The following is a 26,113-nucleotide window of genomic DNA, read 5'->3' on the forward strand; positions in this document are numbered from 1 at the left end:
TTGCCTCTCTTTTGCTGCCCCCAGGACTCTCTATCTTTCACTTTTGGCATCTTAGTCATGATGCATCCTGGTGTAGTCCCCTCTGGGTCCAGCTCACTGGGGACCCTCCATGCTTCCCGGGCCTTTATGTCCATCTCCTTCGCAAAATTTGGGAAGTTTTCCTCATTTGTTTCAATTCTTGCTTCCTCATTCTGCACTGGTTGACCGTTTTTTTCTTCTTTATGTTCCAAATCATTGATTTGAACCCCGGTTTCCTTCCCTTTACCATTGGTTTTGTGTGGATTTTCCTTTGTTTCACGTAGCATAGCCTTCACTTCTTCTCTTATGCATTTGCCATACTCAAACATATCTGTCAAGCCTGTGAGTATCTTTATCACCAGTGTTTTGAATTCTGCATCTGTTAGGTTGTCTATGTCCTCATCCGTGAGGTTGGCTATCTTCTTGTCGCTTAGTTCTCCCACTGGAACCTTGATTTGTTTCCCCTTTTGGGCCATACTTCTCTGTCTCCTCATTCTGACAGGCTCCTGCGTTTGTTTGCCTCTGCGTCTCAGGTAGAGCTGTCATTCCTGTTACGTTTAAGGGACGGAGCCTTAGGGATTCTTCAGTGCAGGGCAAACTTTCACCACATTGTGGCACTGTATGTGGGGTAGGGGTTTGAGAGGGAACAATACCGCCTGCCCAGCACTCGCCTCTTTTCCAGGCACTTCTCCCACTTCTGCACCAGACTGGCACCCCTCTAGCTGCTGCTCTGGCATTCATTCCCAGAGTGGGTGGGTCTGCGGACATTCTAGGACCATGGGGGCCCTTTAAACAAGTGGACTCTGCTGAGAGACCGGCAGCTTCTGCCTCCGCCCCAACCCCCACTGGTCTGTACAGTCAGAAGCAATGAGGCTTGATTTTCCCCAGTGCTAGGACAGTGAGCTGCAAGGTCCGGTGAGGAGCTGGGAACGCTCCCCAGGTGTCCCTCCTGACTCTTTAAAATGTGTGACTGCGCTCTCTGCTGGCCTGCCACTGCCGCCGCTGCTGCTGCCACCACACCACAACCTCTCTGCTCCTCCTACGTGTCTGGATGAGTATTTCTTCTTTATATCTTTGTTTGCTGGACTTCCATGCAGTTTGATATTCTGGAACTTCTGGTTGTTTCTAGTTTTGAGGTAGTTGTATTCCTTCTTAGTTGTGGAGGGAGATGCAGTGTGTCTGTCTATGCCTCCATCTTGGCCGGAAGTCAAATCTTAGTTCTTAATGACATTTACATAGTTTTAAATTTTTCTTTTCTTCTCTTCTACCAGACAGTGTAAATTATATAAATTACACAATAAAAAATTGGTTAAGGAAGTGCTCAAACAACACAAACACTACTGTCTCAGGGAACCCAGTCTTTTTTTCTTCATAGCTTGTTCACCAAATTCTTGTGGGGTCCCTCTTTGAATATAAAATACTGTATGTGGCAAGTGTTTATACATGAATAATACTTGTTAAATGATCTAATGGCATTTACAAAAGGTTGGACAGTGCTGGAGGCAGAGAGCTTTAACTGTCATTATTAACAGCAGCAGTGTGAAAAGTAGCCCATGTGTAGCACAGTATTGAGCAGGTACCCAATAAGTATTCAATTTCTTTTTTCATTGTAGATTTTGGGTGACTTTAAGAGATCCTACTAATCTAGAATCCTAAAAGACTAGTATTTCCAGAAGTCTTCATATTGTTAAGAAAAGGAATGACCCATGTTTACTTAGAGGTCCATTTTTGCTTTTGTTGGAGATGGAGCCACATTCTCCAGGCAATGCTGATTGGGTACAGTTATTTGGTTCTGGTGCTCTTCAATACCAGTGAGACACTAACTTGATTTACTTTTTTCTCCAGATGATGGCCATAAGAAAGCTCGAAATGCTTATCTCAGTAATTCCAATTATGAAGAAGGAGATGAATATTTTGATAAAAACTTGGCACTCTTTGAGGTAATATTTGGGAGAAAACTAGGACAGATTTCAGGATGAGAGATTTCAAGACAGCTGTTTTCTACCCCATTTAGCTTTAAAACAGTACAGGATGAATAACTTAATAATTAATTGTTAAAATATAACACTCACAACTTGTCATTGTGGATGACTTAATCTATATAATCTAATTATTACTAATTAATTAGTGGTCATTAATTCAAATTTCTATGAAATAGGAAGAGGAATGTTTGACATCACAGGCATGTGGAGAACCTTGCTACCAAATTCAGCTGGGATTTAAATGTTAACATGGAATTATTTTCTAGGTATGAAATAGTGTATTTTTCATCTCTGTGTTTGGGAATACCATCACTTACCTTCTAACTACTAACCAAAAATCAGTGTAGAAAGCAGGCTATTAGAGTCAGAGGATCTGTACGTCTTATCCAAGACAGCATAGACTCTGTGGTCGGGTTGTGAAGGAACCTGTTTCATTCTAGCATTCATGTCCGCTGTCTTTGTTTGGCTTTGGACAATGGTGTGAGCGCCACTTCTAGCAGTGCGCCTATTTTTAAATGACATTTTCTCTCAAATTCCTTTAAGAAAAGATCTGAAGTGAGCATTTAGTTCAATCACAAAAGTTTTTCAGTGACCTATCTAGGCTTGGTGTTAGAAATAATAGCCATAAATGTTAATAGAATGTTAGTAGCCTAAAGAAAGAGGGTACTGTGGTTATCATATTTCAATGTTTTTACAAAGTTGCAAATGTCTGTAGAGGCCAGTATGATTTTGTTTTTATTGTAAAGTAAGGCTATTAAAATGAATCATAAGGCTTTTAATTGAAGAATTTTATAATTATTTATGTAGGCCTGATTAAGCATGTTATTTTAATGTTGGGGGGCGATAAAGTCTCACTGATAAATTGTCATAATATATTTCCTGTGAAATATTTTGTCGTTTACTTTACCATTTTCTGGTACAGCGGTCCATTTTGATGCTTATTTCCAGTGTGTCCTTCATCTCTAATTTCTTTCATACTTTTGGTTTTATAGGAAGAAATGGACACCAGACCAAAGGTGTCTTCTCTCCTCAATCGCATGGCTAATTACACTAACCTGACTCAAGGCGCAAAGGAACACGAAGAGGCAGAGAACATCACTGAAGGAAAAAAGAAGCCCACCAAGGTGAGGCCTTAGAAAACAAGGATAAATAAAAAGAGCCCCATATATCAGAAGGGAAGAATATCCATGGCATCACTCTCTGCTCTGTAATAGGCATTTATTAAATGCTTGATATATGCCAGCATTGTCCTGGGCACTGGGTTCATACAACATCTCATTGTCATGCAGTCTAAATTTTAGTGTGGGGATACAGTCCTTAATGCGCTAAGAAAAATAGAAGCATGGTAAAGAGACTGAGTCTGCTGGCCAGCAAGGGAGCTAAGGCAGAGGGAATTGCTATTTTAGAGAGGCTGGTCAGGGGAAGCCTTTCTGTTAGGGTAATATTTGAGCAGGGCCCTCTAGCTAGTGTGAGAGAATGAGCCATGTGATAGCCGGGAGAAGAGTATTCCAGCGAGAAGGAACAGCACTTCAGAAGTGTCCACACCCATCTGTTGATGCTATCTCTCTGGGTTTCAAAGACCTACCATCAGTCTTTTTGATCAAAATGAAAATATGGAACAATATTAAAAGTTAGTTTTTCGGTTGTTTAGGGGTAAAATGACACCGAGATCTTTGTTAGCAACTACATTTACCAACTACTATTGAGGATTAATACCAAATTCTGAAGATCAAGCCATTAGTCCATTTATTTATTTATTATATTTAATCCTTACCTGAGGACATGCTTTTTTAAAATTGGTTTGAGAGAGAGAGAGAGAAAGGAAAAGAAAGAAAAAAAACACATTGATTGGTTGTCCTGGTCATACATGTCCTGACCAGGGGTCGAACTCACAACCTTTTGGTATATGGGACCACACTCCAACCAGCTGTGCCACTGGGCCAGGGCCATTAGTCCACTTTTAAATGAAAAGAGAAAGCTAACAGCTTTGAACAACAGAAATTTTTTAAGTTGTTGGGGTGCACTTAAAATTTTATTTGTGTTGTCGCAAATGGCAGGAGTTCCTTCTTTCTCTCTGCTACGTAGTATTCCATTGTGTAAATGTACCACAGTTTTTTGATCCACTCATCTACAGATGGGCACTTAGGCTGTTTCCAGCACTTAGCTATTGTAAACAGTGCTGCTATGAACATAGGGGTGCATAAGTTCTTTTGAATTAGGGTTTTAGGATTTTTCAGGTATAATGCTAGCAGTGGAATCACTGGTTCAAAAGGCAGTTCCATTTTTAGTTTTTTGAGGTAATTTCATACTGTTTTCCAATGGAACTAGAGAGAATTATGCTTAGTGAAATAAGCCAGGCAAAGAAAGAAAAATACCATATCATATCACCTAATACAGGAAACTAAAGAACAACATAAACAAACGAACTAAATAGGACAAGGAGCAGAATAACAGTCAATAGGGGGGAGGGGGAGGGAGGGAAGGGGGATAAGTAAGGGAAGGGTTAGGCAAGGAACGTGTATAAATGACTCATGGACATGGACAACAGGGTGGGATATGATTGTGGGAGAAGGGGTGGGCTGGGTAGGGGAGAGCAATGGGGGAAAAATGGGACAACTGTAATTGAAAAACCAAAAAATAAAAAATAAATAAAAAGTTTATTTGTGGTCAAATGCCTATATAAACACTGGAGATCTATGAAAGGTAAAAATGTATAGTTCTAGGAATAGTAAAGGGTGTGGAGATAGACATTTGTAATACAGAGATTTTATATGTGCCTCTTTTAAGGTATTTATTAAACTTACTATCTCTGCTTAGAGATTAATGTGGTAATTAGTAATTCAGTTTTTATATAAAAGTAAAAAGATAAAGTCATCTTTTCTAAATGACTATATAATTTCTTCTTTTTCTTTCCAGAGCCCCCAAATGGGTACCTTCATGGGTGTCTACCTTCCATGTCTACAAAATATTTTTGGAGTGATCCTGTTTCTACGCCTTACATGGGTAGTGGGCACAGCTGGAGTTCTGCAGGCCTTTGCAATTGTCCTTATCTGCTGCTGCTGTGTAAGTCCAGAGGTGGCTTCTGGAGATCACCTGGAATCTGTCGAGTGCTCAAGAGATATGCACTTGACCTTTTTGGGAATAAAACAAAGAATACTATGGAAAGACTCATTTCAACAGAAGAGATTATTTTGATATTAAAATCAAAAGGATTTTCAGTTATTTAGTGTCAGTTATTCACTAATGATATCTATAATAAGATGTGCTAGATATTATAATGGAGGACTTCTACAGAAAGTAGAAGATATAGCCTGCAAAGGATTCAGAATACAAACAATTTGAGCTTATAGCACCAAAGTTGTGACATAAATGTCTTAGAAAAGGGAACGTACTACTCCAGGAGAATGTTGAGAAACAAAAAACTGTTGTTTGTCTACAGGGGAGGATTGTTTGTTTTGTTTTGAAGTCTCATTAATTTTCTCTTCCCCAGAAATTGAGATTTTTTTTTTCCAGGTCATCTCTCCACAATATCAAGAACATTTTAATCTTTCTTTAATTTAAACTCCTTTTACCCATGTTTCCCAATCACATCTATCAATTCTATTGTAAGTTGATAATTATTTTATAAAAAGGATTTTCTGTAACTAGTGACTAACCTCTTTTATTACTATCACCATTGTACGCTCCATGAACATTATGCTCAGTGGAGAGCAGGGTAAGCAGAGAGAGTACATATCATTAAGAAGTGAAAATAAATGGTTCCATCTTTTTTTTTCCTCTTTAGTTTCTTAGTCTTGAAACTTCAGTGCCATGTTTGGTTCCCTGATAGCCTCTCATACCCAATCAGCTACGCAGGCCAATCACATCTCCCTCTGAAACCTCATACATCCAACCCTTTCTTTATATTTCCACTACTACCACTGCAGTCTTTACCTCTCACTGCACTACTAGAACAGGCTACTAGCAGGTCTCTCTGCCTCCATCTATTCCCTATCTGCAGTCCTTGTTATACTCTGCTACCAGGTAATGTTTTTAAAATATAATTCTTATGGGCTCACAAGTCATTTGTAGTTCCCTTCCTTACTGAATAATGCTCTTGTTATTGTAGCCAGCCTTTAGTCAGTTTCTGTTTTTCAGGTTGTTTAGGAGATCCAGGGAGAGATTAATGGTTCTTAATAGCACTGGACCTACAGATTATGATGTAGGGACATTTAGCAGAACACTCCAGGTAACATTAGTGTGACTTGTGTAATGAGTTGAACCACGTCATCTCATTTCCATGCCATTAGGTATGGCAAGTATCTCCCTCCCTAAAAGTAGTTAGAAGTAAATTTTCCATAAGTTCTCTGAGGTCCACAGATGGGAAATAGTACAGAAAGGTGCTCTTTATGCAGTAACAACCTTATCCCTTCTTTTTCTTTACAGACAATGTTGACTGCTATCTCTATGAGTGCCATTGCGACCAATGGAGTGGTGCCAGGTCAGTAGGCCAAGTGTGGACTTCAGGGATTATCAGCGATTACTGTGTTTATTATATAAAAGCCAGAAGCATAAGCTTTTGAGGAATAGAACACTATTTTAATCTGTTAACAATAGACAGTAATACTCTTTAACTTTGGGATATCCTCTTTAAAAATGTATGTTCTAGGCAAGAGTCTTTATTTTTTATTGCATTCTTGGCTTCTCTTAATTACAGTATATTGTACTGGACTATCTCATGCCTGTAGCTAATATTCTCTGATATTTTTCTAATACTGACAAATTGTGCTGCTTCCTGTGGAGCAGTAGATGTGCAGTATATCCTGCCATAAAGAGGTTATCTTTTACTTTCCCATAGCAAGCCTGCTTTTTATCACATTCAGCATTTTCAAAAGCCTCAAGTATTTATCCTTCATGCATATTTGTATTCTTCTTACTATTCACTTGTTTACATACCTCTTACTAATGTACTTTCTTTATCCTGATTTTCTACCTTGTGTTTTAGCTGGGGGCTCATACTTTATGATTTCCCGGGCACTGGGCCCAGAGTTTGGTGGAGCTGTTGGCCTCTGCTTTTATCTGGGTACCACATTCGCAGCAGCCATGTATATCCTTGGTGCCATTGAAATTTTTCTGGTGAGTAATAACTTGATTGTGTTCTACAGTGTAGATAATAATATAGATTTGGGTATATTTTGTTCTTTGATGTCAAAGCTTCTGAGAGGTCAGCTGTAAGTGATTGTTAGAGGCATACCTCATTTTATTGCGCTTCGCTTTATTGTGCCTTGCTGTATTGCCCTTTGGAGACACACATTGGTCCCCTAGTGTGAATATGCAGCAGAAAGGTTGAGGGTCTCCTTTGACTGCCTAGTCCTCCCCTTCTACCCAATCACCATCACCCTATCACCTCACCAAGAAGTCCAAGGAAGACTTGTACCAATGGAGAGAAAGTAAAATAAAGTTTATTTTTAAAATATCTTTATTTCAATTAAATAGAATGCTTTTTATTTATTCACTGGGATATATATTTTACTATTTAAATTAGTGATAGCAGAAGTAGGACTCAAGATAATCATTACAATTACTTTATATAGCCCTTTGAATATAAATTATTAAGGCATTCCTTGTTTTTTTTTTTTTCCATTTGGACATACAGGTATTCAGAACAGCATCTAGACTTTAAAAAAATCAGTGATACCCTATTTCTTTCAGCATTCTAGATCCAAATAGGAATTAGGTTAAATCTCCAGCCATTTTCTGTCTGGGCTTTAATTTTTTTTGTGAAAACAAATAAAACTACAACATCCTTTTACTTGATTGCTCTGAAATTACTTAATTCTACTTTTTTTGCTTAACAGGTATATATTTTCCCCCGGGCTGCGATCTTTCGTAGCGAGGATGCACTCAAGGAGTCAGCAGCCATGCTGAATAACATGCGTGTCTACGGCACAGCCTTCCTGGTCCTCATGGTGCTGGTGGTGTTCATCGGCGTGCGCTACGTGAACAAGTTCGCCTCACTTTTTCTGGCCTGTGTCATCGTGTCCATCTTGGCCATCTATGCTGGAGCCATCAAGTCGTCTTTTGCCCCTCCACACTTCCCGTATGTGTCTGTCTCTCTAACTAACTGTTATTGTTGGGTAGTTGTTGCTGATATCTGATGATGTGATCATTTTAAGTCAGAATTTTACAGTCTCTCTGAAATTTCCCCGTTTGGAAAAGCCATGCTGACATCTAGGCAGGAAGCCTCCCAGCAAACTGCCTGGTTTGTTCATGTGGATCCTCCTCTTATGTCCCAAGCATAGAACTGGCAGCTGTAACCATCACTTCGCTATAGATAATAGGTTTTTTCCAAAACACTCTGATAATGATTGTACATATTTGAACTATTCATGAAGGGCTTTTCAAACAGGATAGTTATTGCCAGCAACCTTTATAAAGCATTTATATGTTAGATTCCTTTTATTAATGAAAAGTCAAGAATCAGAGGAAACCTAAACTCCTACCTAAATATTTGTAATTCATTATGTTTTTAATTCTATTAGTATCATAATGGACTCCCTAGTCATAAAATAAGGGGAAATAAATGTCCCTATTTGCATTTTCACCTCTCAGTATATAAGTTTTATTATACACCATAAATAGTTCAGGTACTTTGAAGTATGTTTTTGGAAGTAGTAAGGGATTCATATAGATAATATGACTCACAGGCTCATGGGTTTTCCATTTAACTAATGGCATAGTGACTAACCAGCATTAAGTATTATTTGTAATCTTGTTACAGAGATTGTCTTCGAAAAGGCATCTGGATCATCCAGGGATTAAATTGATCAGTCCTGTGTTCATTTAACCTAATTACAGAAAAGTAGACTTTTTAAAATGAAAAATTAGTTTCATAGAGATTAAATTAAATTACCTGCCTCAAAGTTAATTAATAGCAGAGCAAGAACAAGAATGCTGTGATTTTCTGACTCCTAGTCCAGTATTTCTTCATTATGCTAAATGATGGCAGCAATAGGTTCTACCATACTTTTTTAATCTGCTCATCTATGGACTACAGAGCAGCTGTTTAGAGTCATAAAAACACTAAAGGCTACCTCTGGCTACAGCGTAGCTTGTGAAATTCCATTTGCCTTTAATTCTCCTTTGCTGCTTCTCCTCTTTTTGGTGGATAAAAGGTCATAATATGTGGTATTTTCTTTAAAATATCCCAGCAAAACAAGACAAAAAACCTAGAGGAATGCATGAAACAGGTCTGGGAAATACTGAAAGTTACTGAAACTGAGTAAAGGGTACGTGGTTCATTGTGTATGCATGCTGTCATTATGCAGATTTTAAACGTTGCTTTGTTCCTCTTGAAAGGTATTTTAACTGTGGGCGTATTATTCCTTTGTTCATATTTATATCTTCGGGTTAAAGAAAAAATAAAATCAGCAATGAACATTTGTTTTACCCTTAAATACCCTCACTCCCACTGGGTCCAGGCTTAAGTTCAAAAACAGTTTCTCTTAGGCCGCTGAGGGATGTGCTATTTAATTCTTCCAGGCTGTCTTCCTCCAAACATTAGCCAGAGGTTTGACCTTTGGCAGAATATTTTCAAGGGGTTTGTTATAAACACAAGGCTTCTCTAGGCCAAAAATAAAATTAGGGGAAATTTTTTTTTGGTAACAACAAAAGGGCCCTCGGATTCTTTTAGACCTAACAATTGGATAATAACCTAGAAATTTTGGAAGATGAGTCAGCACAGTGTATTCAGACAGTTCTCTTTGAATTTTGTCATTACCACCTACCATCTGTGTGATCTCATGCAGACTACTTTATCTCCCTAAACTTCAGTTCCTCCATCCACAAAATCGAAATAATACATATTTTGTGACATTGCTAGAAGGATTAAATTGGCAGAAAATGTAAGTCACTGTTTATAGATCTAGTCAATAAATGTTATTTACTAATCCATTTCTAACCAATTTTTTTAGTCTTTTCTCTTTGCTTCATTTTTCTCCCTGTTTATTTTTACTTAGGGTCTGCATGCTGGGTAACCGCACCCTTTCATCAAGACACATTGACGTTTGCTCAAAGACCAAGGAAATGAACAACATGACAGTACCGTCAAAGTTATGGGGCTTTTTCTGTAACTCAAGTCAGTTTTTCAATGCCACCTGTGATGAATACTTTATTCACAATAATGTCACATCAATCCAGGGCATTCCTGGATTGGCTAGTGGTGTCATTACAGGTAATTTGGGAGGTTTTTGGACAAGCTTTTTCTTTTTCTCTCAGGAAAACGGGCTTTGCCCTCTTAGACTCTTCTGTAGTCCATGGAGACTCACTGCCACAACTCTTAGTTCAACTTCTTTTTGCTTTTCTCTTAGTGAATTTATCCTTTTTCAGGACACTCTTACAGCGTTGTCTGTTAAAAATTGCCTCCTTTTGAGAACAGAGCTTAGCAAATCACTTTTAACCTAGAATAAGATAATAAAATATTTTTTTGTTATTGTAAATATGCTAACGTTCTTCCTGCCGTGACAGCTAAAATGTATCTATTTTAGTGTCACCATATCCACATATGTGTTTTTCTAATTCAGCTAAACTTCTGAAACTCTTTCCTTAAGTGAGTTCTATTTTAAATGTTTGGTCCACAGAGTCCTGGCATGTAAGCAAGTTTACACTAAGAAACAGCATCAATGACTTAAAAAAAAAGGCTTTGTAGGGTATTTAGCTTTAGTCTGCTTAAGTTTTACTAATTTGCATTAGTAAACTTGTTTGTACCAAAGCATTTTGTCAAATTACATTTGAACCAGATGAGAAAGGGCATTGTTTTTTTTTATTTATGTGTGCTTTATTATATGATGTGCATGTGCATATATGTGTGTGCTCATTAGAAGCAAATATACCTTTTAAAACTATGTAAATGAGGAGTGTGATTTAGAAGATCATTTGGGTAGAAAATTTGTCTAATTAGCATCTTTCCTTAGTGCTACTGCTTATATCCCCCTTTTCTTCCTGCAGAGAATCTTTGGAGTAATTATTTACCAAAGGGAGAGATCATTGAAAAGCCCTCAGCCAAATCTTCTGATGTCTTAGGCAACTTAAACCACGAGTATGTCCTTGTTGACATTACCACCTCCTTTACTCTTCTGGTGGGGATCTTCTTTCCCTCTGTCACAGGTAAGCATTTGTGCTGTTGTCTATTTTAGAAGCTGTCAGAAACAAGGAGTGATTTTTCTCAGGAGACAAAATTATATTCTCGGGGTTCCTTGATTTGTATCAGTATCAGTATGAATATCAAAGTGTCCTGGAATTCAAGAAGTTAATTTGTTCTTTTTTCCTTCTCTAAAGGTATCATGGCTGGATCAAACAGATCTGGAGATCTGAAAGATGCTCAAAAGTCCATTCCCATTGGCACTATCCTCGCCATCCTGACCACCTCCTTTGTCTGTATCCTTTTCATGGATCCAGCATGAGTCTTAGTCATAGGAACATCCAGAGGAACTAGGGTGATGTGTTGTTTTTATCCTGGTAATAAAGATCTTTTTTCTACCACTTCACTTCTCACCAGATAATCTGCCCACCTCATCTTTAAAATCAAGAAAGGATTTATAGGACTAGTGAAGGTAGCAACTAATTTTACTGACATAAAAAATGTCACGAGTGTCTACTTTCTATTCCATTTTAGAGGGTGAACGTCAGTTTCCTTGACTCTCAATATGATAGATTTAAGCAATGTTGTCCTTTTTGGCGCATGTATTGAAGGCGTTGTTCTCAGAGACAAGTGAGTTGATTTCTTTGTAATAATTATGTGTCTGTTTTCTATTATGTCTGATCATCCCACATAGCCCCAAGACACAAAACTCAAAACCCAATCTGAGATATCTAATATCATGACCAACAATTAGAAAATATATGGACAGTCTACAGTTCCCAAAAAGGTTAGTGAATAATAAGGGCCAGCATGTTAAAAATATGTGAAATGCAATGAATATAGGTCTTCAGTGAAGTAGTGAATTTGTCTGAACAATAGGACTTTCCTGTACATTAAAAGCTGTTGGAAAACCAAGGCCAAAAGTAGAGGAAGACAAGTACAAAAACATCCGAGTGTCTCCAGCATCTCCTCTCTGAGACATAGTATGTATCTGTCCAGCATGCTAAATAAAGGCGTGAAGCTTTTTTCATTTCCTTCATGAAGGCTGCTAACTGTTTTTCCCTTCCTCTTGCTTGTGAGTATAAGATATGTTTTTTTCAGGAAGTTCCTAGAAAAATCTTTCCCTGAAACCTGCTCTATTCTTTTCCAGTTTTCCCCATCTTCAGAAGTTAATAGCCCCACCATTTCACCCCTTTCACAGAAACTTAGGTGTCATCTTAGATTTTTTCGCATCACTTTCCTCATCTAGTTATTTTATTTTCTAAGCTCTATAAATTCCACCTTTCGTCTTATTCTTTCAACTATTCTTTTTTCCCGTTATTTTGTATAGGGTATCAGGATCTTTTGTAATAATCACCCTTTCAGCTTTACCACCTTCTAATTATCCTTCTCCCATGCTGCTGCCAGAATGATTTTTCTAAAACACAAAATTTCATCACACAAACCCTTCTGCTTCAGAGCCCACCAAAGCCCTTTAAAACCCATTTGATCTGTCCTGTTTACCTTTTTCTAACCCCCTTTTCTGCTATTCCATCATAAACTCCCTATGCTCTGTAATGTAAATGTACCTTGTTTCAGATCTCCATCCATCCACACATTAATGTGGTTTCCTTTTCTTAGAATGGGTTATTCCCATATGGCAGACTCATATTCATCCTCTAAGAGTAGACGAAGTGTCTCCTATGCTATGAAGCTTTTCCAAACTCACCCAGAGATAACCACTCCTCCCTCTGTTCAACTACTGCATTGAACATTCTGTATTATCGCACTTACCATACCATACTGTGGATACTAGATTGAGTTCTTTGAGGACAGGAACCCTAATTCAGGCATACCTAATTTTAGTGTACTTTGTAGTTACCGAGTATTTTATGTATTGAAGGTTTATGGCAACCATGTATTGAACAAGTCTAATCAGTGCCATTTTTTAAAAATTATTTACTTGTTTGTTTATTTATTTTTAGAGAGAGGGGAAAGGAGAAAGAGAGAGAGAAACATCACTGTGTGGTTGCCTCTCACTTGCACCCCCAACTGGGGACCTGACGTGCAACCTAGTCATGTACCCTGACTGGGAATTGAACCAGCGACACTTGGCTCGCAACCGACGCTCAATCCACTGAGCCATAGCAGCCAGGGCTTATCAGTGCCATTTTTCCAACGGCATTTGCTCACTTGTGTCTCTGTAATTTTGATAATTTTCACAGTATTTCAAACTTTTTCATTATTTTTTATAGTGATCTGTGATTAGTGATCTTTGATTTTACTATTGTAATTGTTTGGGGGCACCACAAACCGTGCCCGTATAAGACTGCAAACTTAATTGATAAATGTTCTGTGTGTTCTGACTTCTCCATTGACCAGCAATTCCCTCATCTCTCTCCCTCTCCTCAGGCCTCCCTATTCCCTGAGACACAACAATATTGTAATTAGGCCAAATAGTACCTCTACAATGGCTTCTAAGTTTTCAAGTGAAAGGAAGAGTCACATGTCTCTCACTTTAAATCAAAAGCTAGAAATAATTAAGCTTAGTGAGGAAGGCATGTCAAAAGCTGAGAGAGGCTGAAAGCTAGGTCTCTTCCACCAAACAGTCTTAAGTTATTTCTATATTAAATTTCCCCACTCTTATTTCTCCCTCAGGTTTGGAGATGCTGTGAAAGGTAATCTGGTGGTAGGTACCTTATCTTGGCCATCCCCATGGGTGATTGTTATTGGCTCCTTCTTCTCAACATGTGGGGCTGGACTCCAGAGTCTCACAGGCGCACCGCGGCTGCTACAGGCTATAGCAAAGGATAACATCATACCCTTTCTCAGGGTGAGTGACCCTTTTTGTGCTCTCATCCTTTTTTTCTCAAGTCTTACGAGAAACACTGTGGTCTTTATAGACTTAGAAATTACTAGATCATATAATATGAAGACATGTAGGTTTTTAGTATAAGACTCACTAAATTTGTAGTATGGGCTTATATATGAGTTGAATAAAGGTGTTTAAAAGATAGTACAGTTGTAACTGTCTTCAGACATCTTTCAGCTCTCTAAAACTGTAGCACTGACTCAGACACTCCCCACACTCCTATGTCTGATGTCTCCCCTCTCTCTACAGGTTTTTGGTCACAGCAAAGCCAATGGGGAACCTACCTGGGCTTTACTTCTGACTGCTGCCATTGCAGAGCTGGGCATCCTTATTGCCTCTCTGGATCTTGTGGCCCCAATTCTTTCCATGTAAGAGCCACTTGTTGTCTTCACTTATTCTTGCTTGTGTAATGTATAATAATATGTTGATTTCCATCCGGCATAAAACAGTAGTGATAACAATAGAGTGAGCCAAGTACAGGTGTGACTTCACCTAAATAATGAATATTCCTGAGAAGTTTCATGCATGGCTCATTGCCATAGTTTCTTCCTACCTGTATAACTTCAAATGTTCTTTGCCTTCATTTCTGATTAGTATCAATCAGTAGTAGCATTACCACTACTGTTAGCTTTTTTCATTCAGCTGTGATTTACTGATGACTTTACCTACATGGTGCTGGGCATTATACTGGGAATACAAAGACAAAGGAACTGATGGTAGATGAAGGAAGTAATGATCCCTGCACAGTGTGGTGAATACTGTGGTGAAAGTGTACACCGAGTGCTACAAGGGCTCTTAAGTGAGGCATCTAAGTGGACTGAGACGCAAGGAAGGTATTCTGGAGGAAATAACCTTGCATCTTGAAGGAGGACTGGTTATTAAGCAACAAAGCGGTGAAGGATATTCTATGAAGAGGATGTGTGTGACCCTTGAGGGATGAAATACGTAATGCGGCACATCCAGAGAGCTGAAAGCAATTAGGCTTTGATGGAGTGGAGGGTACATGTTGGGAAGCAGCAGACCAGAGAGGCAGGGAGAGCCAGATCACAAAGTACCTGGAACTTCCATCTGGAGGAAGGGGGTAATACTTTGAAAACAAAACGATTATATTTATATTTTAGAATGATCAATTTGGTATAAAAAGTAAATTAGAAGGAAGCTAAAATTGAGCTGGGAATGCCAATTGGAACCTTGTTTAACTAGCAAAGAAACAATGAGAGCCTGAACTAAGATGATAGTGGTAGAGATTTTTAAATATGCAGAATTCATAGGACTTGATAAGTGAATTTGGAACAAGGATGAATAAAAAGAACACCTGGGTAAGGAGTGGTTGTATCATTGCTGAGAGAGAACATAGGGGAATCAGTAGGTTTGTGGGGAGAACTTAAGTTTCTCTACTTCCTAGTCTTAATCAAAGGTGAGTGGGTTAGAACAAAGGTTTCAATAGAGCAAAGTTATTTAAAATAGTCCTAGGGGAATCATTTTAAAGTAATAATTACGCCTCTTATTTTTTTATTCTGCCAGGTTTTTTCTCATGTGTTATCTCTTTGTGAACTTGGCATGTGCCTTGCAAACATTACTTCGAACACCCAACTGGAGACCCCGGTTCCGCTACTACCACTGGTAAGTCTGCTTTATTTCTTCTTTCTCCCCCTAAATTCAGAGAGAGCCTATCATTGAACTTAGAATACTAGGAGATTCTGGGATCTTGATATAATTTTTTTCTTGGCCAGCTTTTTCAGCTTTTAATGCTCACCTGAATTCCCTACCTACTACTATGTTTTTAATATAATGCTTTATAATAATTGGTAACACCCACTTGTGAATAAAGATCAAAACTATGAAATAAATATGTTCATTCTGCCACATTCTTCAGGTTAAAACAGCTTTCCTTTTGCATATCTCTTTTTCCATTTCCCGCTTGCTAAGCACTGGACTTCATTGCTTTCTAGCTCATTGTCAAACTCTCTTCCTTATGAAAATTTCATTTAGCAGTTAAAAGTGTGAGCTGTGGAGTCCAATGACCTAAACTGAAATGTCATCTCTACTATTTCCTAGCTTTGTAACCTTCAACAAAGCACAAAACCAAAAAATTTCTTTTTCCTGTTTGTAAAATGGAACTAATAGTATTACCTATCTCATAGGGTTGTTTTGAGATAACTCTGAAGTGCTTAGCACAGTGCTTAGTACATGGTAAAGTGCTCAATGAGATGTTGCTGTCATGCTCAAGTCTCCTCAGTCCTAAGGGAGCCATCATGTTTTTAGCTAACACGTCATCTCTTTCCCATTTTTTTTCCTCTCTTAGCTAATAGTTCTTTAATATGTCCTGTATGTACTTGTTCTCTAACAATCCTATATTTTCATTAGATTCTAATCTCCAGATTAACACCTCTCTTATTTATTCTTTGAAACTAATTACAGAATTAAGAAATTCATTGCACAGAAGAACTTTAGTAAATGTCTAATTCATTGTTATTGCACATACGTAAGTTCTGTCTGCATTGGTCTCACCACAATTTAAAAAGCACCTCTAGTACAGGCTTCTTTTATTAGCGACTTAGAATACTTTTTGTTTGTGTTTTTGTTTTTAATTTCTAGGGCCCTTTCTTTCATGGGGATGAGTATCTGTCTGGCTTTGATGTTCATTTCTTCCTGGTACTATGCCATCGTAGCTATGGTAATAGCTGGTATGATCTACAAGTACATTGAGTATCAAGGGTGAGTGTGTGGACTTGACCTTGATCACTGCTAAAAGTATCAAAACTGTCTAGTTTGGTTAGAGCTAACCCAAAGAAAATTGTATTAGGATCCAGATAACTTTATTCATTCATAACTAAATGTTGTACCCCTGATAATTCTCTAAACCATCCTATAGACACAGCTTTTAATTGCAAGAGGAACCTAATGAGAAAGTATGAATGGATTGATAAAAAAATTAACTAAAAGTACATATTCAAATAATAATGAGTATTAAATAAATTATAACACATATATAAATACCTGTTTAGTCAGAGGATTTCTCTAAAATGAAAATGAAGTTAGTCCTGAATAACTTTGTAACAACCAAGACTTGACGAACAATTTCCAAAAATCAGCAATAAATAACAGATTCACAAGATGACATTGAGTAAACTTTCTCCCATTATATTAAAAATGAACTTTTGGTCTGTATTAATTTCCTCATTCAAATTGCTGTTTTACATTATTGCTTTTGAATAGTTACACAGATGGATGAGTGAGTGACCCTTCCAGCCTTTATTCTTAATTGGGACTCAGTACAGTCTGTTGATGCACATTAGCAGTGGTCTGCTTACAGGGAGTTTATTTTGTTAGTAAAGAGCATTATGTAAATCATTCATGTGAGTTTTAATCTACTTAGTACATATGTTACTTTTAGACTCAGAAAAAAATAAACTTTATTTTTTGAAATCATATTTGCTGTGGTTTAAATCTGTTCCTGCTCTTCTCTCCTTTTCCTCCCAGAGCTGAGAAAGAGTGGGGTGATGGTATCCGTGGGCTCTCCCTGAGTGCAGCTCGGTTTGCCTTGCTTCGCCTGGAGGAAGGACCTCCACACACTAAAAACTGGAGGTAAAGAAGGGGTGAGGGGAGGGCAAAGTGGGTAAAAGAGGTCAAATATATGGTAATGGGTAGAAACTAGACTTTTGGTGGTGAGCATGCAATAGCGTACACAGATATCAAATTAGAACGTAGTACACCTGAAATTTATATGATGTTATTAATCAGTTACCTGAGTAAAAAAATATTTTTTTAATATAAATAAAAGACTTTTAAAAAAAGAATGAAACAGAGCTTTAGTTGTATTTGGCACATGGCTACACACAGAAATGTGTGTGTCATTGATTACAAGATAAAATCATGCGGCTCAAGGAATTGGTGAAATGGACTTGTTTTGAACTATCCCATATCCTTGATTTCTTTATTCATTTTTCTTCATGTGATTTATGATTTAGATTTCTACCATTTTTGTTCTTCCTTGAAGATTGATCAATTTGAGATAATACTGGAAGGATTCAAAATAGTTCTATACTCTTGTGATTTCTTCTAATCTCTTTCTTCTGTCAGATTACATATTTTATACAGACCTCCTGAATTAAGGGGTAGAATTGTCATTCTGTTCCCCTGATCCAGTGTTTTCTCACCCACGCCCCTATGCCCACTCGCCCTCCCCCTCCCTACCAATTTCTTTACAGGCCTCAGTTGCTTGTGTTGCTGAAACTAGATGAAGACTTACACGTCAAGCATCCTCGCCTCCTCACCTTTGCTTCACAGCTTAAAGCAGGAAAGGGTCTCACTATCGTGGGCTCTGTCATTGTGGGGAACTTCCTGGAGAACTATGGTGAAGCTTTAGCTGCTGAACAGGTAAGAGTTAAGGCTATTGACTCAGTGGAATTTACCTTGAGGTTTTGTGATGTTAAGAAGTAAGACCTCAGATATTCGAATTAATTACTTTCCTGAGTGATCTAGGATATTCCCCTCTGAATGCTGTCTTTTGAACAATCATATTCTCCCAAATAATAAGATGAGCCAAAAGATAGTAATGTATATTCTTTCTTCTTATTTAAAACATTACTAAACTATAAAATTCTCAAGGCTAAGCACTATTTCCAGAAGATTCCAAACATTGGCTCAGCCCTGAGAGAAGTCATATAAGTAAATCTGTTCTTTGGAATATGGAGATGATTTTTCTCAATCTTTTGTCAACAAGGAGCAATGAGCAACTTTTTTTGCTCTTTACTAATCTGCATGATATCATGAGCAATAGTTCTGATTATCTTACTTAATATTAAAATTCTCTCTGAAGAAAAAAGTAGTTTTCACTTTAATACTTCTTATAAATAATGGAATTAACTCTTTGTTTAGAGAAATTTTCAATTACATTTCAAAACTCTTACTGGATTTCATTTTGGAATGCTTTGAAACCCTAAACACTAGAAATGCTGAAAAAATATTAGTCTAGAATGATGATAAAAATAAATAGAAAGTACAGGATTGGAAATCAAGCGACCCTGTGTAATATCCTAGCTACACTACTAACTTAATCTATTCCTTTGGGAAAATCATATCCATTTTCCACATCATTCTTTCCTTCACCTTTCCACCAACAGGGTAGATAAAGAGTAAATGAAATATTATCTCAAGAGAACTAAATGGTAATGGAAAAAACACACAATAAAGATTAAATTTAAAAAAAAGAAATACAGTCTCCAAATTGACTTTAATAAATAAAAGAATAGTAAAGCAAATAAAAATATCATCAAAAATCACCATCAAAATATCAAAAAGAATATGGAAATGGGAGAGAGAAAAAAGAAAACATACCTAAAAAAATTCTAAAGCAAAACTGAATTATCAGATTAAATTTCTAGTAATATAAATCAGGGCATGCCTGACTGGGGAAGGAAGATCATGTTCACAGTCACCCTGGTCAATTAAGAAAGAATATTGATGATTCATTTTGGGAAGATTCCTATTCTCAATTTTTTGGGTATGTTAGCAAAGGGGAAAAAAACAATAGAAAAAAAGACAGAGGAACTACATGTAGACAACCACCTGTATATATAGTAAGCACTTACAAAGTGAAAAAGACAAAGGATCATGAAATTTCATCATGATAACTTTAACTTTTGGACTTTTCTATAGGAGACAGGGTCTTAGGCAGAGTTTGGAAAGGGGAAGGGAATTAGAGAAGGAGTAATAAGTTAAAAGGTCCAGGATGAAGCAATTCATTGATGAAGTTGTATCTTTCTTTCAGACCATAAAGAACCTAATGGAGGCAGAAAAGGTGAAGGGATTCTGCCAGCTGGTGGTGGCTGCCAAGCTGAAAGAGGGCATTTCCCACCTCATCCAGTCATGTGGCCTTGGAGGCATGAAGCACAACACGGTGGTGATGGGATGGCCTAATGGCTGGCGCCAGAGTGAAGATGCTCGTGCTTGGAAGACTTTTATTGGTACAGAACACTTTTCATACAATCCCACAGGCCCAAACTGGGGATGTAGTTAAATCCTGTTACCCTAACCCCACCCCCTAGCTTCCTAAGTTGCTGAAGCATTGTGTTATAAGGGCACCTAAAGAACTACTAGTAGCAATAACCTTATTCTACTCACCCCCTCTTGCTTTACATTATGTTCATGAATTGTTTATCTCTGTCAAGTCATGTCAGAAATTATCTCTAAAATTGATGTTTTCATTTGTGAGTTCCCACATTGACATTTTCTCAGGAATAGGAGGGATTGTTCTTCAGTTTCAAAATCTCCCAAATTTATTTATCTCCCCACTTAGAAATGTAGTAAACATAATATATCTAGTGATGTACATCATGGCATTCAATCTAATTCTGTTAGCTTTTTTTTTCTCAGTGATTTTTGTTGCTTGATGAGGTATAAGCTACTGTGTAAATAAGACACTTGCTCAAAGAAATGTAAAGGAACATTATTCTTGCTTTCCTCTCGTGGTAGGAAGCAGGGCAGTCCTAAGGCTTCTTCTCTGCTAATCCTGATTCTCCCTTTTTCCTCCCTAGGCACAGTTCGAGTGACAACGGCTGCCCATTTGGCCCTGCTAGTGGCTAAAAACATCTCATTCTTTCCCAGCAATGTGGAGCAGTTTTCTGAGGGCAACATTGATGTGTGGTGGATTGTGCATGATGGGGGGATGCTCATGCTGTTACCATTCCTACTTAAACAGCACAAGGTACTTCACACATCTTTTTAAAAAGTCTTTTTCCCTTAACTTCTGTCCTGTTTATTATGTAAATTATTCCTCTTTGATTATATAGTGTTGGGGCTTAGAATTGGAAGAGTTGGGGATTATTCTTGGCTCTCCCATGATACCAGTTTCAACCTTCTGAGAAATATTTTCTTTGTGATTGATATTTACCTGTCTCCAAATTAAATTACATAAATTTAATAAAGTTTTAAATAGGCCCTTGGAAAAAACATTAACAAGTAAGTACATTCTTTAAAAAAATAAAAATGACCAGCCCTGGATGGATACTTCAGTTGGTTAAGAGCATTATCCTCATATACCAAGGTTGTAGGTTGAATCACCAGCCAGGACACATAACAATAATCAACCAATGAATGTGTAGATAAGTGGAACATCAAATGAGTATTTCTCTTTTGTTCTGTCCCTTTGTCTCTCTCTCTCTCTCTCTAAAATCAATAAATGTATAAACTAATTTTTTTAAAAAAAGACAGAGGTCTCTCAAATTTTGGAAACCCAGGTGTGTGCGGGCATGTGTGTGTGTGTGGCAAACTGAAATTTTAAATTGTAAATATAGTCTGTATGCATGGTGTCAATATGCTATCCAAATAAAGCACCTTCTTAATGTATCACATGCCAGCTGTTTCTTCTTGCCAAGTATTTCCTTGATATGAAATTAAGAACTCCTTAGTCAAGCTCTTGACCTGGTACCATAATGTTGCAAGTAGGAAGCTAGGAATCAATACCCTGATACTATAGCAAGACGTTCTAGGCAAAAATGCCTTGTGTTTTAAGAAATAGCTCACTTTTGCCTTCTTACATCAAACTTTCCATGTACATGTGGTACTTTCTCAGGTGTGGCGAAAATGCAGCATACGGATCTTCACAGTAGCCCAGCTAGAGGACAACAGTATTCAGATGAAGAAGGACCTGGCCACCTTCCTGTATCACCTGCGCATTGAGGCAGAGGTGGAAGTGGTGGAGATGGTAAGAGAGCTGAGTCTGAGATCCAAGAAACGCTGCTCTTTGGTTCCCGCTGCTGCCCTCTCTTCCTAGTACCTTTTCTGGTTTGGGAGATTCCTTAGCTACAGATGTGTATTAACCCCTTAGTTCCAATACAACCTCAATATATTGACCTAGATAAGTAGAATGTGTATATGATATGTGTTTGATGGTTTTTAAATTTTAGTTTTCTTCTTTGTTACATAGCCCTTTTATTTTGGCCAGATTCTTGTGTGCTTAATATAATTTAATTGTTTTCATTAATATATTCGTGCTAAAACCACAGAGACTTTTTAATAACATAGCAGTATTCTTTTTAAAGGCTAGAATTCGTGTTCTGTATTTTAAGGAAACACATATGTAATGGTTAGATTATAGAAAAGATTCTCAGGGCTTCTGGATCTGATCTGCAATTCACAATATTGTGTTTATGTAGCCCAATGACTGAATGAAATAGTAATGGATCTTAGATCAATATTGTGATACTTTCTCTGGTTTAATTTAGTGCATGGAAATGAAAATTTGTGGCTCATCCTTCTTTTTCTTTTGTGCTTATTGCCCACTCTGCAATATGTGGCAGCATGACAGTGACATATCAGCTTATACTTATGAACGCACTCTGATGATGGAGCAAAGGTCCCAGATGCTCCGGCACATGCGGCTATCCAAAACAGAGCGGGACAGAGAGGTAAGACCTTGCTGCATTAATCTAATCCTGGCCCTATGAAGTCTGTCACTGAAAGGGAGGATACTATATTGTTTTTATAAGATGACAGATTCTTTCCTTCTGGCTTTATCAGTTATCCCACTATAATCACATTATTGTTAAAAATAATTGAAAGATGAAGCGTGAGAGAAAATTGGTTATAGAATCAGAGCTGTGCTGGGCCTTCCTCAGGCACAGTTGGTGAAAGACCGGAATTCAATGCTACGATTGACCAGCATTGGCTCCGATGAGGATGAAGAGACAGAAACCTATCAGGAGAAGGTGCACATGACTTGGACAAAAGACAAGTACATGGCATCCCGTGGGCAAAAGGCCAAGTCAATGGAAGGATTCCAGGATCTGCTTAACATGCGCCCGTAAGTTTTCCAACTCATAAGCTTATCACATAATATCCTGGTCAGTGTCACGGATGTGACTTTACTAGGATATTCATTTCACACCAAATCCAGCCATCTCTCTGTTGTTTGCCTCTGCATATCAGGTACCAATTAACATTTTACACAAGCTCACCATCATCCTTCTCTCTGCTGTGTTCCTTGTATAAAACAAGCAAATATAGAATGAGAAAACCCAAGATATTTACATTATAAGGAAATCACTTTGTTCATTACATTATTCATACTCTATATCTCAAGTTTTTAAAGGTTGTTGACTATATGCCTGCTATAGGCCTAGTTTTCTGTTTGCCTTAACCACCTGTCTTTCTTCCTCCTCCCTTTCTCCCCTTTCCCTCCCAGGGACCAGTCCAATGTGAGGCGGATGCACACAGCAGTGAAGCTCAATGAGGTTATAGTCAACAAGTCCCATGAGGCAAAGCTGGTTTTATTGAACATGCCAGGGCCGCCCCGAAACCCTGAGGGTGATGAAAATTGTATCCTTTCCCAGAGTGGAGCTACCAGTAGGGAAAATATTAGCTTGGTTTTTAGATGAGACCACTAGGTAACTGGGAAAGTCATTCTCTCTGCCAAAATTTCCTTCTTGAAGAGGAAGACTTAAAAGTCTTGGGCAAGGATTCTTACAAAGCAGTGAGATTAATCCTCTTTTAGAGTTGGGAGTGTAATGTGTTCTCTCTGAACTCTAAAGATATTTTCAACATCTAATATTGTGTATAGAACCCTTTGCGGCATTCCTAGAGATGGAATACCCACATCTTTTCTTCTTTTTAGGCTCTACCCACTTGCAAAGCCTGTTTCTTTTGGATGGTGTTAGCGGAGAAGCAGTGGGAGTGGGCCCTCCTATGATGGGGAAAGAAAAAAAAAGAGAGATAAAGGTTCTTTCTCATATTCTGATGCCAGAATTTTTTAATGGGAGTGCTTCAGTACTGCAGTGGTATTGACAGGCCCATTCCCACCAGTACCATTAAGGAAAAGGTTTTTAAAAAAGGAAAAAAAGAGCTGGCAGAAAAATTTGACTTAAGCAGCTTCACTTAGAAATTACTTGGGTTCTCTCTAGGAGTCTTAACAAGCTGCACTATTGTGGCGCTTCCTTTTTTCCCTTTTTTCTTTTATTTTTTATCGTTTTTATTATATTGCTTCATAATAACACATTAGTTGTGGGTTTTCCCCATTAAAAAAAAAAAAAAAGAAAGAAAAAATCTACCAAATGGGAAAGTCTTTTTTAATTCAGTCAGAATTTGCCATAGTCTTTTTATTATTCTTCCTACAGAGCAATCAATTGTAGCAACCACTTGGTTTCCTGAATATCTCAATGAATATTCCATGCCAAGCAAAAATAAATGAAAATAGATAAAAACATATCTTGCCACTGTATGTCATGAACTACCACTATCAGTTATTCATCCCTTTAAATGTAAGTAGGCCAGATTCCCATCTTTGGAGTCTGTTTCCCAGAACTGCTTCTGGTACAAAATTCTTGATCAGTCAGGGCTGAGTGAGGAAAACAGAAACCACTCTAGAAAGGACTAAGTGCCTACAAAACCTAGTTAGGGAACTAGGGTCTCATAGAACCACTGGAGGAGTCTTATATATGCAAAGGGACTAGATCCCTGGATTGATTCAGAGTGAAATTGAATTACAAAGTACAGTCTTCTGATTCTGAGTATAGAATAATTAAAACAAGCATGTTGATTTTACAGCTTTGTAATCAGATAAACTGATTATGATGATACCAGGGTGTAAAGTGTGCTCTTTTCGCCTATTTCTCTCCTTAACTAATTCTGAAGACATGGAGTTCCTAGAAGTACTCACTGAGGGACTGGAACGAGTCCTTCTTGTCCGAGGTGGTGGCAGTGAAGTGATCACCATTTATTCATAATCTACTCCTGAATGACTCTGCTTGGCTCCATCTCTCCTAAAAGGCTTCCATCCTCCATGGAAGTGCTAGCTCTTTTCTACCACTCCCACCAACTAGAGGCCTGTGTTCTGTACACATCATCTGAATGAACTCTTGATGAGCTGAGCCTCAGGAACTTGTGCACGAAAGTAAAAGTAGTTCTGCTCTTTGCTCCCATGTGATCTGCTGTCCTTATAGAAGCAAATATTCCCTCAATGTTAGAAAAATGGTCAAGTCCTAAAGCCATGTCTGTACCAATTGAAGGCAAGTTAAACAAGCTAAACTAATAAAGTGAATTGGCAGAAAGGCTACTAAAAATTCAGCTGAAGACAAAAAGCAAGTAATAATCCATCAAAGATGACTCTCTGGTCACGGTTCCTTGATGACACCATGAGGATAACACAGAAATACTAAGGAATTCATGGTCAAGTGTGTGGGGACCTAACATTTTGGTGAAGATAACCTATAGCAAGCCAAGATGAAAACCTTTCCTGTGCTTATCTTCTTGACTGTATCCACTGTTTCCCAGGACTCCTTAATTTTATATTAGGATACTAATGTACAAAAACTAAAACATGGCTGCTTCTACTTCTTCCAAAATAAGATTTTCCCCAAAATACCAGGTTTAAGTACACATATTGGGTTGTGGTATATTTCAGCTGTTTGTTTCTCAAAACCCACTCTGATTAAGATTGTAATATAGTCAGTGCTACCATGGAAATTGTTTTTAAACAGAGGAGTAAAAATTATATCGGGTTCTTTTCAAACAGCCAAATTAAGGGAATTCTAAAGATAGCTATTAAGATTTATGGAAATATAATCTGGTTACCTATGTGAGACAGGCAAAACATACAAGCTGTTATCTAAGAAATATAGATGATGATGCACATTGACTAATAGGTTCACCTTTGCTTCTCCCTTTATGCCCTCTGGGTTAGTAGGTACAGGTGAAAAATCATAGGAACAAACACTAAAACTGGCTAAAATTCTTCCCCAAAAGGTTTCTATCTTTTAACAGGGAAATCCAGCTATGGAATTTGAGGTTCCTGAGCCATATTCCTTCCATAGTGCCAAAGTTACTGAGATGCTGCTACTCTGCTTACCTGCTTCACTTAAAGTAGCATACAGTTGGCATTGGCCTACTTCAAGAAACTTCACCAAGAATCCTGTGGACTCATTTCTAAAGCCATAGTGAAAACTTGAGGCACTGACCTAAATGCCCAGAGATGCACATTTTCAATTTTATTCTTCATTTTGACTGCAGAAACTTGGCTCTAAACCAAAAGATTGTCCAGGCCAATTTCTCTATTTCAGTTTTGTTTCAGAAGCTTTAAGTGTATTACAGAAATATGCAAGCTTAGCTTTTTATTTGCTCATTTACTGATCACAGAACACCTGGCTT

General features: G+C 37.8%; 1 protein-coding gene across 2 annotated transcripts in view; it reads left to right on the plus strand.

The window, feature by feature from the left end:
- Window positions 1–25,059, plus strand: part of SLC12A6 (solute carrier family 12 member 6) — an 85,785-nt gene extending 60,726 nt beyond the window's left edge. For both annotated transcript variants that reach the window (XM_090270374.1, XM_090270375.1), the window contains exons 3-25: window positions 1,864–1,958; window positions 2,993–3,124; window positions 4,917–5,063; window positions 6,426–6,480; window positions 6,985–7,115; window positions 7,838–8,079; window positions 9,998–10,212; window positions 10,986–11,144; window positions 11,316–11,414; window positions 11,691–11,748; window positions 13,756–13,930; window positions 14,219–14,337; window positions 15,494–15,592; window positions 16,568–16,687; window positions 17,453–17,557; window positions 18,181–18,349; window positions 19,743–19,938; window positions 20,509–20,678; window positions 21,546–21,677; window positions 22,273–22,380; window positions 22,591–22,775; window positions 23,157–23,290; window positions 24,602–25,059. In XM_090270374.1, the coding sequence (XP_090126500.1) occupies window positions 1,864–1,958; window positions 2,993–3,124; window positions 4,917–5,063; window positions 6,426–6,480; window positions 6,985–7,115; window positions 7,838–8,079; window positions 9,998–10,212; window positions 10,986–11,144; window positions 11,316–11,414; window positions 11,691–11,748; window positions 13,756–13,930; window positions 14,219–14,337; window positions 15,494–15,592; window positions 16,568–16,687; window positions 17,453–17,557; window positions 18,181–18,349; window positions 19,743–19,938; window positions 20,509–20,678; window positions 21,546–21,677; window positions 22,273–22,380; window positions 22,591–22,775; window positions 23,157–23,290; window positions 24,602–24,693 (3,137 nt within the window). In that variant the 3' untranslated portion in view covers window positions 24,694–25,059. The remainder of the gene's footprint in view (window positions 1–1,863; window positions 1,959–2,992; window positions 3,125–4,916; window positions 5,064–6,425; window positions 6,481–6,984; window positions 7,116–7,837; window positions 8,080–9,997; window positions 10,213–10,985; window positions 11,145–11,315; window positions 11,415–11,690; window positions 11,749–13,755; window positions 13,931–14,218; window positions 14,338–15,493; window positions 15,593–16,567; window positions 16,688–17,452; window positions 17,558–18,180; window positions 18,350–19,742; window positions 19,939–20,508; window positions 20,679–21,545; window positions 21,678–22,272; window positions 22,381–22,590; window positions 22,776–23,156; window positions 23,291–24,601) is intronic.
- Window positions 25,060–26,113: the final 1,054 nt, after the last annotated feature.

This window comes from Furipterus horrens, unplaced genomic scaffold (genome assembly GCF_987537825.1).
Source record: "Furipterus horrens unplaced genomic scaffold, mFurHor1.1.pri manual_scaffold_3, whole genome shotgun sequence".
Classification (NCBI taxonomy): domain Eukaryota; kingdom Metazoa; phylum Chordata; class Mammalia; order Chiroptera; family Furipteridae; genus Furipterus; species Furipterus horrens.